Below are 14,708 nucleotides of genomic sequence, written 5' to 3'. Positions count from 1 at the left end.
TTACAAATATGCATGCTTATGTTTTAAAAGAGGAGCAAACAGTGTCTCAGACAAAGTAAAACAGTCAATAGATCACAGATAGGATTTAACATTGCTTTATTTTGGAATTCACAGACTAAAATTAACATGTGTTCGTTCATGCAAGTTCTTTCTAGATTCACACTTGGCCATATACATACAAGGTTCAAGTGTGTTATCCTTAAGTTTTCCACATAATTGTCCTGAAAGAGAATACAAAACAGTTTTAGTCCCTGTTTATCCACAAGACAGCTGCCGAGAAACAGTATTTTTGTTGGCTTTGTTTCGATGCTGCGTCTCATATTTCCTAAACAAAAAATGTTTTCCTCCCTTAATTCCATATATAAGTAACTTGTAATTCTAAATCTATGTATGTATGCATTTTAGGACATTTCCACTGTAAAAGTACAAAACGCAAGGATAATATAGGCTTACGCTATACAGTATTTATTCAATAGCATAAACATGAACTAAGTTGAACTCATAAATCCACAGGGGAATAGTTAGCAATTCCACGTTTTGGGATCCAAATGCATCTTTTTATCCAAGGCATATTTTACATAGAAACGGAAAAGTCTGGGTTTTAACAAATTACTTTGCTTCTTTTTTCTACATCTAGTCTATAGGGCACCAACTTTAAAAAAAAGAAAAAAAGAAAGAAAGATATATGTCCTTATGTTAATCTGTTTTTAGGTCCCCACATGTTTAACATGGCGTGAGAGCAAAAGTGATTCAACGTTGAAAAGCAGCAAATATTTTATACGTGTTTGTCTGCATACATGAAAAAAGCATGTCACTCATCCTTGGTTACATCTACATACTGTATGTTGGGTATTAGAATATTCTCTTTATGTCTCAGAAGACTGACGACAGAAACAAACAGGGCTTCATTATTAAGAACTTTTTTTGTTTATGATTTTCCAAACATTACAGTATTAATATTATCTGAACTGCGCCCAGGGGTCAAAAGGCAGAGTATGTGCATTTCTTTGTGTATGCATGTCTGTCACTGCGGGTGCTGGGCTGTGTCTACGTCTTCTTTAAGCGCAGGGGGTTCATCCTCCAGCAGTGGCAGATGGTGTTGAAGAGTCGACAGCGGCAGGAAGCGGAGGGGTCACAGCACGGGACATGCGGGGAGCAGCTCTCCATCAGGCGGCTGCAGCGGCGTCCAGGGGGCGTGAGATTCGACTTGTTCTTCTGAAACAAAACAAGGAAAACTAACCCCTCTGGTCCCTTTGGATGAAAACGCACCAATTCAGCTATATTCACATGCCAAACTCTTGTCATTTTAAGCATTTCTAAGCATGTCTTACTGAAACGAGAAGTGTCTCATATACCATAAAAGGGCAATTTAAGAGGGGAAAGAAAGCTTACAGGGGTGTGGCTTTCCTGTGGTGGAGAAAACTTTCTTCTCGCAAACAGTCGCTTGGTCTTCGCATGGCTCAAAACTAGAGTTGGAAATAACAGAAGAATCAACGGTTAAAAACACTTTAACACATATTCCTTATTATAGAGAGTTTTACTTTTGGAGGAAGCCAATTCAGTTTAGAAGAAAACCAAAAAAAACCTCAACCTCCCCTCTTGAGACAGATATTATGGTCACACGTGAAACACAAGAAGTGCCATGTTTACCCTCCTTCTTTTGTTCTGTCAAAACAACACTTACCTCCACAGGTAGGTGTCCTGATCAGATGTCCCTGGCTCCTTTCAATGTGAAGGTGCACTAACTATACTCTGAGCTATTGGATGTCTAAACTCCTCCCTGTCCTGTGGTGGACGGGTTTATGTGCCTCTTTTTAACTTTGTAAGATCCTGTGCCCAAGGCAAAAAAAAGAGCAATTCAAGAACCTGTATGACTCGACCAAGATAAACCTCACAGGAAATAAGCAAACCGGGCCAGTGGTGGTGACCTGGCGAGCATCCATGGGGCAAGTGTTGAGTGGACACCATATGGACTCTCCACTAACAGGGTGGAGATTAGGGTAATAGTTCTGTCATGTCCAGGAAACTGTCATGTTAAATTAATCAGTTTCTTGTCTTGTGTCCATGTTGTCTCGTGATTTCTTGTTTTACTGTGAAAGTCAACTCTCCTCTTGTTTCAGGCAACTTGTTCCTTCCCCTGTGTGTTTCTCCTCTTGTCTGATTGTTTGCCTCGCTCCTGATTGTTTCCACCTGTGCCCTTACCCTGTGTATATATTGTCTGCGTCTCCCTTTGTCCTGTGCCAGTTCGTCTTGTCTTTTGTGCCAGAGAACCAGCCATTTTCATGGAATTCATCAGTCACGATTTTATGTTACTTTGTTCATGTAGATTTTCTGTTTGTTTGTTTCCAGTTAATTAAAACTGAGATTTTTCTAGTCCTTGTTCGGTCATGACAGGAGAGTTGACTTTCACAGTAAAACAGGAAATCACGAGACAACATGGACACAAGACACGAAACTGATTAATTTAACATGACAGTTTCCTGGACATGACAGGTTACATTACATTACATGTCATTTAACAAGTACCAATGTTTTGAAGCGGATGCGGGCGGCCACCGGTAACCAGTGAAGGTCACGGAGGAGCGGAGTAGTGTGGGTAAATTTCGGGAGGTTGAAGACCAGTCGAGCAGCTGCATTCTGGATGAGCTGTAGAGGTCGAATGACATTAACAGGTAGACCTGCCAGGAGGGAGTTGCAGAGCCTGGACCAGAACCTGTGCGAAGAGGTCGTATTCTCCTGATGTTGTACAGCATGTACCTACAGGAGCGTGTTGTTGTGGTAATGTTGGCAGTCAGGGAGAGTTGACTGTCGAGTCTCACACCGAGGTTCCTGGCAGTCGGAGCCAACACTGAGTTGTTGAAGTTAATAGACAGGTCGTGGGTGGGAGAGCCTTTTCCTGGAAGGAAGAGAAGTTCAGTCTTGTCCGGGTTAATTTTCAGGTGGTGTGCGGATATCCACTGAGAGATGTCAGTCAGACAGGCAGAGATTCATGCTGCTACTTGTGTTTCAGATTGGGGAAACGAGAGGATCAACTGGGTGTCGTCAGCATAGCTGTGGTAGGTGAAGCCATGCGAGCGAATGACAGCGCCGAGAGAGTTGGTGTACAGAGAGAAGAGAAGAGGACCAAGGACAGAGCCCTGGGGGACCCCAGTAGTTAGAGGACAAGGCTCAGACACAGATCCTCTCCAGGTTACCCGGTAAGTGCGGTCGGTGAGGTAGGATGAGAAGAGTGAGAGCGCGATGCGGACATTAGGATCTGGTGGTTCACTGTGTCAAAGGCAGCGGAAAGGTCTAGAAGGATAAGGACAGAGGAGAGAGAGGCTGCTCTAGCAGTGTGAAGCTTCTCAGAGACAGCAAGGAGGGCAGTCTCTGTTGAGTGGCCTGCCTTGAATCCAGACTGGTGGGGGTCTAGAAGGTTGTTACTGTGGAGAAAGTAGGAGACTTGGTTAAAGATAGCTCGCTCTAGAGTTTTGGAAAGGAAGGGGAGGAGAGAGACAGGTCTGTAGTTATTGACTTCAGACGGGTCGAGAGTGGGTTTCTTCAGGAGAGGGTTGACTCTTGCCTCCTTCAGAGAGTTAGGGAAACAGCCGGTTGAGAGGGAGGTGTTAATAAGATGGGTGAGAACGGGAAGAAGGTTAGGAGCAATGGACTGGAGAATGTGAGAAGGGATGGGGTCAAGGGGGCAGGTGGTTGGGCGGGCAGAGGTTACCAAGGTAAGAACTTGATTGGGAGACAGGGGGATGAAAGAGGAAAATGAGGGGGAAGAAGATGAAGTTACTGGAGGTGTAGTTATGGAAGATGGATTAGTGAATGAGGAGCCAACAAAGTGGCTTGGTAGAAGGGTGGAGGGAGGGTGTGGACCAGGGGGGTCAAGGAGGTTGGAAAAAATAGAGAAGAGCTTTTTGGGGTTAGACAAAGAGAATTCGATTCTGGATTGGTAGAACAGACTTTTGGCTGCAGAGGTTAATTGCATCGATGGAGTAATTAGCCTGCTGACATCGATTTAAAAAAAAAAAACTGAAATAATTTACGAATGTATTGCTAAAGTAGATGCACATTTTCCTCTAATAACGCAAGGAAACAATTTGGGCGTCCTATCATCTCTTTCAGCGAGAAGTGATTAATCTGTCATCAGACCGGCTGCCCTTTATAAAAACTCTCCTTAACATGAACAAGAAAAAAAAAAAGTCTGCATTCCTGGATTCCATCGTTGGCCGACGGCCATCCTGGTGTAAGTGTTTTCAACACATAATCAAATAAGCTTGTACAAAACATATCCTGCCTCGCTGTGTCATTTGCCAGCCGGTTGACAGAAGGATGCATTATTGAAGTCTACATCTCCTCCCTCCCACAGTGAGAATCAGATGCTCACACAAAAGAGCTCATCAAATAAGTTTAGGAGGAAGCGACATCCACGTTAAAAGGGTTACACTTCCAGCTGACGTCTCTGTTGTATGCATGTTTTATGGTATCTGAACAACTCACTACTGCTACTCAAATATCACAATAACAGGTGGATGAATTTCAATGAAACGTTGTGAAGACATTTATGGTTCCCAGAGGATGAATACAAACAACGCCCTAAGTTCCCCTCTAGTGCCACCAGAAGGTAAACATTTGAGTTTGGTAAAGGTATCCACGTGGCCAAAAGTAGAAGTTGTCATTACTTTGGTGATTCTGACTTTTCATCTATGAGTCTGAAGAAAAGGTCCAAATTAAACAACAACCATAAACTGCGTAAACTGTGCCGCCATTTTGAAAAAAGGTGGGTCGTCGGTGGAGCCGAGTCGGGGGCCGGGGTGAAGTAGCAGAGCAAACAGTTCGCGGCTAGTAACCTGAGACGTCACCCATCCGTCACTCAAAATGGCCCCACCCTCACTTTGAGCGTTGATATGATTTGAACAGGAGACCTGTATTAAAATCCACCCGTAAAGTTTTCATGAACGAGGAAATTAGTCAAAGAGAGCTAAGCTGATTTTTGTACCAGGCTGTAGAAGATGTTCTGCTGTAAAACACGGGGCTCTAAGTGATCCCTGTTTTGTATATACTGTATATTTCTTACCAGTTGAAACATTATAATCTGATTTATTGGCCAGGGAACAACAGCTGTAACAAAAACCACTCAGGGAAGGATGTGCAGAGAACAGAGTATACAAAAAAGATCTGGGGCTTGATGGCCTTCTTGAGCTGGTGCAGGAGGTACATCATCCTCCTTTTTCCTGAAGCACGAGGGGACTTCACAGATGATCTATTGATCCGTGTGAAGATTGGGGCCATCTGGTCAGCACCGACGTACCAACAGGAGGGGGACATGTTTCTGGGCCTGGTGCCCCTCTGATCATCCGTCTCTAAGGCGTCTGCAGGTGAATCCTGACAATCAATGGTTCTTTCTTTTTGTTCACCTACCAACAGCACTGAGAACAGTATATGTATATTTACATAAGTGTGTTTCTTTTTATCTCCCGAATTATTCCGAAAGACGATCTGCACAAATTGCCATAATATATTACAATATATGACACTTTCGCCTTACATTCATTGTAGCCTACGTATTGTTTATGAGATAGAACAAATCATAAACCCTCCTCTCTTTCCCTCTGCCCCATGACGGATGGCTGCTGCACCTTGCTGTCCAATCCTTTGACTAGTCTTTGGCCAGATGTTTACACTTGATGCTGAGGCCTTCATCTGCTTTTTTTATATCTCCATTTGACTACTTGAAATACAACTTTTTCTTGGAAAGCAACATCTGTAATAAAACACTAACTTCACCCCTCATTCTCAAATCCTGTTCATTACGGCTGTCACGATTATCAGATTTTCTCTACACAATATCGTGTGCAAAATAATTGAAAACAATATTATCGCGATGTCTATAGAACATTTTAAAAGAACAATAATGCTACCAGTCATTTTCATCTTTGTTTATTTGTGTGTTTTGTCTCTTTTATAGCAAATTAATTACACTCAAAATATGAGCGTAGGGTGGTAGCATCATTACCATGATACAACAACACTATTTAAGATGTGCTGGCTTATACACCATATTATTAGTGTCATCATTTTTTAAATATTGCGTATAACGATAATGTCAAAATTGACATCCTAAAGGCTTCCCTTTAGTATTATTGTTCAGAGTTTGATAGGTTTCTGCCTAATTAAATGTGTTTATGTAGATGTGTGCTTATTTTAAGGTGTTACCACAAACTCAAATTAAATCACACATGCTCAAATGTTTGATTCGTACTTAACGTCGAAGCTTTGTTTTACTGACATCTTCTGGATGTCAGTTTCAAGTTGTACCTTCAACCCGGCTTATCTGTTGCATGTGGGGAGAAGTGTGCTCTGTTGCACCTGTAACCACACCCAGCAGTGACCATACCTCAGTACAGATGCATCAATTCATATGTTCATACCTATGTACAACATAATATGTGTTGTCAGCGTCTTCTGTAGTGACAAATCCACAGATAATTACCACCATCTTTTGCAGTTTCCCATTAGAGTTGTAGCATCTTTCAGGGGTTTGCAGCTACATGACATGACTGTTTTTGGTTTAAGTTTCACTTCTTTTTTTAAAGCTAGCGACTTGGGAGTGAAGACATTTGCAAAGGGTCAGATATTTCCCTCAGAAGGAGGTGGAGATGCAACACACAGCTATGAGGAGAGTGAATATCGGACTCACATTCACCAGATGGCCAGAGACACGAGTGTGACATAGAAGTTCTGCTTCTATACCGGATGCATTTCAACCATTTGAAAACACATTTGTTGTTTAGCTATAGCGTTATGTTACTTTAAAAATGATCCAACCGTAAACAAACAGTTTAGCCAGCACAGCGTTTCCAATCTCAGGGCTATAGAACATACTCTTTAAACGGATTGGCAGGTGTTTTTTTTAGAAGTTTTAGAAGTTTCTGATTCTGTTAAAGGTCTGGCATTAAAGTTTGCAGCACTAAAGTGGGTTTACTACACAGGAAAATGTTGACGTTTTGTTTTACCTTTAAGTGAAACTCTTTTTAATATAATTGTAGTTTCTATGGTAAACGTGATGAATTGGGGCTTTAAGTGTGACAAACTCTGCACATACTGTGTAGCGACAACTCCCCCATCAAAGACAACAAACTCAGTCAAACCAACATGAAACATTGATTTAGCCAAATTAAAGCTGTCAAAGAATCAGAATACTGAGATCCTGTTCAATGATTTGCTTAAACATTTTTTGCTTAAAAAAAATATTAAAGTATCTGTTTGTTACAATAATATGCAGGATTGGTTAAAAGCTAAAGATAATTTAAATAGAAGACATTTTACAAATGTTTTCATTTATTAAATGATGTGCACAGCCAGCAATAAAAGCTGGAAACCAAACGATTTCAACATATATTTACATTCTTTGAAGAGACTATACGTGTAATAACGATATTACAAAACCTCCTGTGAACAAATTAATAATTATATGTGTTACTTTAATAATAAAAAACAAATTTAATACAAATTTAACCGTGAACAATGACTCGCCTGCGTCTCTCCTTAAATATGGTGCCTCTTTGATGTTGCCAATGATTACTTTGCAAAACAAATGCTTGTAAAAGTGTGGTTATTTTATGTTTAAATGCATTTTAAAAAGGAAACCCCATAACTCTATGGCAGTCACGTGTAGTATGCACGGCGTGGCATCTGAACGCCTTTTCAGCGGCTCCACGAAGCAAAGAACCTCAGTTTGAATAATTCACACGCCTCATTACAAAAAGGTGTGATCCTCACCTGTGTTGTTCTCACTCTTCTTCACATTTTTCCTCACGTCCTCTGCCCAGGACAACGGGAACGCCAGCAGGAGGAAGCACAACAAGTGTCTGCCGGCTACCTTCCTCATGATGATGAGGATGAGATCTGTTGATGGCACGGAGGAAATCGGTCTGACGTTAATCCCACCCGACCCGGTACTGCGGGGGATAATCTGAGTCACCTCTCCGACTTCAGAGCCTCCTTTTGTATCTGCCTCCGGGTTCTCTCTGGCGGTGAGTACGCACCTCTCCGACGGGAGGGTGAGAGACACGCAGCGCCCTCACGTGACGGGCTCCACGCACGGCAGGAGATGATTGTTGCCCTGGAAACACACATCCGATGATGCACACGTAATAAAGACAATAAAGACAAAGAGAGAAACAGATTTAGTGATTATTCTCATATTTCTACTGAGAACCCTCACGTCCTTTACTTTGCTCCCAATGGACAATACAAGTGAAGGTCCCGCATCTAAAACATCACTTGACCTTACTTTAAAGTATAGCAATATCAGCAAGAAGTACAAAGATATAGAACGGTTCCCAGTCTGTGTTTTACTATATTTTATATTATGTTGTTGGATGAATGCCACTGCTGCCTTAATGTGTATGTTGAATTTATTGATATAGTTAAAGGTTGTGTGACGGAGGGCTTTGAGACTGCAATATAGTAGCAAGTTACATTTTAAATGTCAAGGTGGCAGATTAGAGCCCACAGTGAAATGCACATACACACAGGTGTTTTCACTTATTCAGACTGATCAAAAAAAGTGAATACACCTGTTTGGGTGGACGCGGATGAGTTGGGTCTTGAGAGCAGATGTAGTATTACCAGGTGTTTGTTATGGACTTGTATAGGGCCTTTTCAAAAATACTTAAAGTGCTTTTATACTATATGTCATTCACCCATTTGTGGTGGAAATGTGTCATAGTGTTCTTCTAAATGTTCCTGTGTTACTGAACTCTGAAAGCAGAGTTCAGCTCATTTTGACCTCTAGTCTTGTATTTTGTCTTTCTTTCTATTTCTGTCAGCTCTCAGGGACGCAACCAAACAACATGACAGCAGACAGAACCTGTTCCCAGGATGCCGTGGGAAGGTGGAAGGAGGAAACATTTCATCAATAATTATGGCTGTATAAAGACTATGTTGCACTATCTTTCTGGGTCAGACCTCCTAACCATTTGTGGTGTGGTGCTTTGGTCAGTCAATTGGATTATTCCAAGTTTCTGTTTAATAAATGCTTAAAGACATTTAAGTGTTTCGACATCACACTTGTTTTCTCTAAAGGAGATTGAAAATGTCCATTACTATTGGCCACGAGGATGGGGTTGGACGTGTGATCAGGACTTCGCTGGTTAAGTGGAGTGACTGAGGAGTCAGCAAGCGGTCAATGGTAGTGATGTGTCGAGTAATCCAGGAAGATTTTTGTGAAGCGCGTATCGAGGCTTGTGTTGATGACGTATGCGATGACGTTCGAAGCCTCGCGAGCCGGCCGTCCCACGTGACTGATTCAGAAGATGATTTGTATTTGGTGCGCGATTCGAAATAAAAGGGGCAGCGAAACGCAACAGATTCCCCGATCACATTGTGTGGACTTTATTGTCGCATTGTTTGCAAAGTATTTAAGCTTCTTATTTTTTGCGATGGAACCAGCAAGAAAGAGGAGATGTTCCCCTGTGTGGGAACATTTTGAGCTGATCGCTCTTAATAAGGGATGCACATAGTAATAATAACCATCGTAAAATATTCTCTCTGCCCCAGCTTCATATGTGCCCTGTGAAAGGGTATTTGCATAAGCCCAGCACTGTGGACATGTTGCTATTTTTAAATAAAAATGAATAAAATGTTGTCTATAGTAACATAAGCACAGTCTCCCCAATTTGTTTCCACTTTCCCTTTTGACCCCGCCATTGTATTATAAAGACAGACACTATATTAATAAGTTAATGTATTGGCATCACAAACATCATTCGTTCATTTATTCAATTCAAAGCTTCACACACACCAAAGTCATAGTGTTATAATCACAATCACTAATCACAATCATTATGCCACTGATATTTCCCTCGTGCGTTTTACATTTATTGTCCACTTGACGGCGCAGTAGAGCAAATGAAGCATCATGAAGCTTCGGTCCATGAGTGAACCAATTGGATGGAAAGCTTCAATGCTTCAGGAAGCTCCATCTCGCCATCACTAGTCAATGGCTGTCAAAAAGGCAATAAAAGGTATTTTGAGAAAGTGTGAGTCACTTCCATCAGAGAGGTCCTTGAGCATGCAGCCATAACATAGCCACCCAAAATATAAAGCAGTTTGCTGCTATAGGCTTATAGGTTGCTGGGGACATTTTAGGATACACTGAGCTCCTCTCTACTCTCCTCTCTCTCCTTATGGATGAATTATACAAAATAAACTGAATTGAATTGAATTTGGTATGTATACTATGGTGCAAGTTTCAAAGACTTGTTTTACAACTCCTCGGAGGAGGATAAATTACCCCCACAGCAGGATATAATAGTCCAAAGGACGTATATAAATAAATAAAGTAATCTGACTTCTGTGTAGTTTTTGTTGGACCTGTACTTTATTTTTCTGTATCAATTATCTCTGATGTTGATAAAAGACAGGTCAGGGTCAGGTTTATGACATTCACAGTTAAGCTGTTGTTTATCCTATTCTGCTAACATTATTTTAAGGAATTTGAGTCTCACTCCAAAATGTGAATCAGGTGATGCGCTGGATGAAAAAATTTTCCTTCTGACACGAGATGTCACAAATGAAAGAATGAACAGCGGGCACAAGGTTTTTTTTTCACACTTCTTAAGTAATCCAACCATCATGACATTAAGACAGTGTTTGAAGACATAAATAAAAGGTCTGTAATGGCTCTTTGTTCCCTTTGAAAATGAGAAAAATAAATGATGAATGGGATTTAACTTCTTCTGACCTCCCTGAGGAGTCTTTCACATCTGGCCATTTTATGCACACCTTTGAAAGGTGTAGATACAATAACTCACTGTAATCCTAGAATATTCTCCTCTTCATTGTATGGATCTTTGGAGACTTAACTACCCAGCTGCAAAGTCGATGAACTCAATGTGTAGTTTTACTTTCTGAAAATAAAATAAAAGCTTCATTATAGTCATATATGATCATTCTGAAAAAACATTACTTCAGGTATCCATTAGGAATTCAAAATGCTTTATTACTCCACATAAAAGGACAAGTTTTAGGACCTCACTTAAAGAGATGGCTTCTTGAGAACTTGAAAATAAGTAAATGTTATGCAAATGTTGGCAGAAATTATGATGTTCCGTATACTGACAAACCCTTAAAATTTGGCCAAAAAACACTTAAGATCAATGTTTTAGAGCATAGACAATTGCACGCCATGTGCAGTCGAACGGAGGGAAAACAAGATTAGTCTTGCAATATTAGAGACACAAAGAGTACAAGGTCGTTACTGCCGTCCCACTATAAATCCACAATCGGTCCTGTCTGGTGTGCTGCTTTTGACAATTATCCAATAAAGGCAAAGACAAAAATCTCTACAAGCAACAGTCCCAATTGTGCAGCCCTGTACAGTGGACTGAGTGGCCTTTAAGCTTTGGGGAAAGATGGGGCAACAACAACATTCTGAAGGTGAATGTGAGATTCTGGAAAACGCTCAAATGTAAAAAATATGTACACTTTTTGGCTTGCCATCATAGACAGTGCCCTCTCCAGTGTATAGGCTGGTTCCACAAAGAAACACTGTGACTGTGTTACAATATGCAATGACTTCTGGGTAAATTAAGACTTTTTTTCAAGTTAAGAAACATGGCTGTTCAGCTCCATTCATTCCACCACATAATGTTTCTTTGTTCAGCAACGACTGTAGCAATACAACATTGCATGTAAAGCACAAAATTACAAGCCGTGTTTTTTTCCCATTTTTTCCCGTTTTTTCTGAGCTAGCCTGCCATAAACTTGTGAAGCAGTCAAAATTGCCTAAGAGCAAACGTAAGTCTGGTCAAAAATATCTTGAATGCATCTGTAAGAAAACCTCCAGGGCCTCTAAAGCTCAAGGTTTACTGTGTGGCCTAAATATATATTGTAAATGTGTATGAGAACATGAACTGAAGAAGGCGATAAACTAAATGATAAGACTCACTGAGGGGCCTTGTGTCCAAATATAATTTAAATAACTACATCATTTCAGCTGATATCATGCATTGATTGATTATATAAGTAAATGTATTGTATTTCATTACTTCACTATAAGGCAACAGGATACTCATAATGCAAATGATGTGTTAGGAGCAAAAGGGTCAACAGCGGCTTTCCTAACCAATGTTCCTGCAGGCCTCCCACTGGACCAATCCAACCATGCAAACTCACCTTCATCAACACAATCATGTGTACCAGTACACAGGAAAGCCTTCAATGATGTAAAGACGTGTCTTCTCTTCAGCAGCCGCTAGCTGTGTTCTGGATGTTGCATTAAGATGGACTCAAAGGTATTCTCGCCCTGAAATATCTCCCAGACCAGAATAACTAAAATGTTTTCCCAAAACACAATTGGGAGCAATGCTGCAAGATGTATGTTATGTTATATTATCAAGTCGCCTTCAACCTCTGAGCCGTTCAATAAAAGTTGACACATTACAGGTCAGGTAATGTTTTGAAAACCTTTCTGTCTGTACTCGTAAATGTCATCCCTTGGATGCATGGAAATAGATGAAGTATGTGATCTGTAATGATAGTACAGTGAGTCTTTGATGTCTCGTCCTGTTGATGTTCATGTGAGATGAAACCTGTAATCTGTCAATCTTGGGATTCTGACACCATTTGAGCATCATTTATGGGTAATATAACATAGGTCTCCCCTGACTATGTCATTTGTAATTCATGGTCAGTTATTCCTGTGGACTGCATTGCTGATTCCAAGCTGGAGATGGATTTGCTGTCTATTATGAGGAGAAAGTAAATACACATACCTGTGTTCAATCATTATGCCACTGATATTTCCCTCGTGCAGTAATGGACAGCTGACAGAAAGCTGAGCTTCAGACGTTCTGACGTTGAGCGAGTGTGGGATTCACTTCACAGCAGAACATAGATGGATCAATACTGAACAACCACTACATCTATCTGATTCATTTGGATATGCTACTAGCAGTTTCTTCACCTGGGACAGTGTCATTGTTTTTGCAAGCGATTGTGTGAAGTCCCAAGTCAAGTCCAACTCCTAAACGTTGTGTTTCATTTTCAAAATAGGTCATAATTGTTTTGCCTGCTGGTCTGCACCAGTTTGTATAACATAATCTTCCATCTTTGGCCATTGGGAGTTATTCCAAGTCAAAAGACTCAAGTCCAACTGAAGTCGCCAGTCATTGGTGTCTAAGTGAAAGTCAGGTTGCCTCTGTGTTGGTGTCTTTTTTTAATATCAAAAGTCTTCAAAACACCCATTTCAACATGAAGGTTCTCCCTCTCAACATTTTGAGCGTCAAACCCTGGATTACCTGAATTTTGGGGCATTTTGATATATACATAGATGGTGGAATTGTCATTATTTATGTAAAGGAGAACACAATGTATAAAAAAAAATATGAAGCAGAAAGGCTCTCAGACATGCTGTGTTGTTTTTAAATATGTATCTATCTGTTGAGTCAACACACATGTAGGCGTGATTTACTCTGTCCTCCTCTTGTGTGTCTTGTGTTATGAGAACTACTTAACCTCTTTAAATGTGCACCTCAATAATGTTCATTTTTATTCATTTATAAACACCCTGGACTTTAATAGCTAATACATGTTTCATCAAGATTTCTGCTCATGTTCAAAACGTTCATTCAAAATATTTCCACCATATCTGTGTTTTCTGAGGTGTAATTTGAGGAAAAATACGTAATATTATTGGAATAAGTTCGTAATTTAATGCAAAGAAAATATTTCCAGAAGAAACCTGCTCTATTGTCTGCTGTGCACTATTCTCTTCTTCTGAGGTGGACACCTTAAAAACTGAACACACTTCTGATCAGGTATAAATCATTCCACACAAATGTTGATCAACTTCACCAACTCAACAGAACATTACATTTCCAGGATCCCTTTGATGCAGGTGCAGTGGCTTTATCCTTGAACATTTATCCTGATTATACACTGCCACCTTCTGGTCATATTTGTTGTTAGCATCCAAACTCATAGCAATATTAATAAGGTTCGTTGATACAGATTATTTAAACTTCAAATAAAGTGCCAGGGTGTGAGAGGAAACATGTCAATACAGTGTACAGTACATGTAATATACCTCACGTGTCTGCGCAAAAAGACACACAGACACGTCACTGTCTTGTTCAGGAGGCTGAAGAGGTAGATCCTTCTCCTCCAGTGTTTTTCTTTAAATTGTACATTTCTGCCTGATTTTCTAGGACTTCCCTCAGAAGATGATGGTTAGTCTCCTCCAGAGTCTCACACAAACCTGTACTCAGAACAACAGACGACGGTTATCAGATTTCATGACCTTACGCCCCTTGAGACAATAAAAACAAACACACAAAGTGTCTGAGAGCTTCACTGAGAAGCACATCATTAAAAACTCCTCATCAACCACGCCTGAGTGTGATGTCTGAAGAGGTGTTGAGAGAAGAAAGACGTCACACACACCCACACCACACGTACAGTCTCTGTAGTGAGCTGTTCTCGGTGTCTTAGCAAGTTAACACACACACAAAGACACATCCTCTGAAAATAGGAGGTCTTAAGTGCATATTGCTGCACACGTGCTCACACGTGATTGTTCTCATTCAACAGTAATGTGCCGTTTAAGTTATGTAGGGTGTTTAGAGAGGAAGTCACGTGATGTTAGAGTGACATCACACAGGTCATCAGACAATGTGTTTTGTTATATGTGTTGTTCACTTTATTATACCACAACA

The 14,708-nt window shown here is 40.6% G+C and overlaps 1 protein-coding gene across 1 annotated transcript; it reads right to left on the bottom strand.

Annotated features, from left to right (window-relative positions):
- Positions 1-80: 80 nt before the first annotated feature.
- Positions 81-8,051, bottom strand: asip2b (agouti signaling protein, nonagouti homolog (mouse) 2b). The gene is made up of 3 exons (XM_034555661.1): positions 7,768-8,051; positions 1,393-1,466; positions 81-1,215 (listed from the first exon to the last, which is right to left on the bottom strand). The coding sequence occupies exons 1-3, from the start codon at positions 7,874-7,876 to the stop codon at positions 1,048-1,050; spliced, it is 351 nt and encodes a 116-aa protein (XP_034411552.1). The 5' UTR covers positions 7,877-8,051; the 3' UTR covers positions 81-1,047.
- Between the last annotated feature and the right edge of the window lie 6,657 nt (positions 8,052-14,708).

The sequence above is a fragment of the Cyclopterus lumpus genome, chromosome 17, assembly GCF_009769545.1.
Source record: "Cyclopterus lumpus isolate fCycLum1 chromosome 17, fCycLum1.pri, whole genome shotgun sequence".
In the NCBI taxonomy this organism is placed as follows: Eukaryota; Metazoa; Chordata; class Actinopteri; order Perciformes; family Cyclopteridae; genus Cyclopterus; species Cyclopterus lumpus.
This window is presented reverse-complemented; position numbering and strand designations above follow the sequence as displayed.

What these genes read in the sequence shown, in the direction of transcription:
- asip2b (XM_034555661.1), bottom strand. Translation starts at nt 7,876, where the DNA reads ATGAGGAAGGTAGCCGGCAGACACTTGTTGTGCTTCCTCCTGCTGGCG. An exon ending in GAAGAGTGAGAACAACACAG is followed by an intron (nt 1,467 to 7,767) that starts GTGAGGATCACA and finishes TTCCAACTCTAG; the next exon opens with TTTTGAGCCATGCGAAGACC. An exon ending in CACAGGAAAGCCACACCCCT is followed by an intron (nt 1,216 to 1,392) that starts GTAAGCTTTCTT and finishes GTTTTGTTTCAG; the next exon opens with AAGAACAAGTCGAATCTCAC.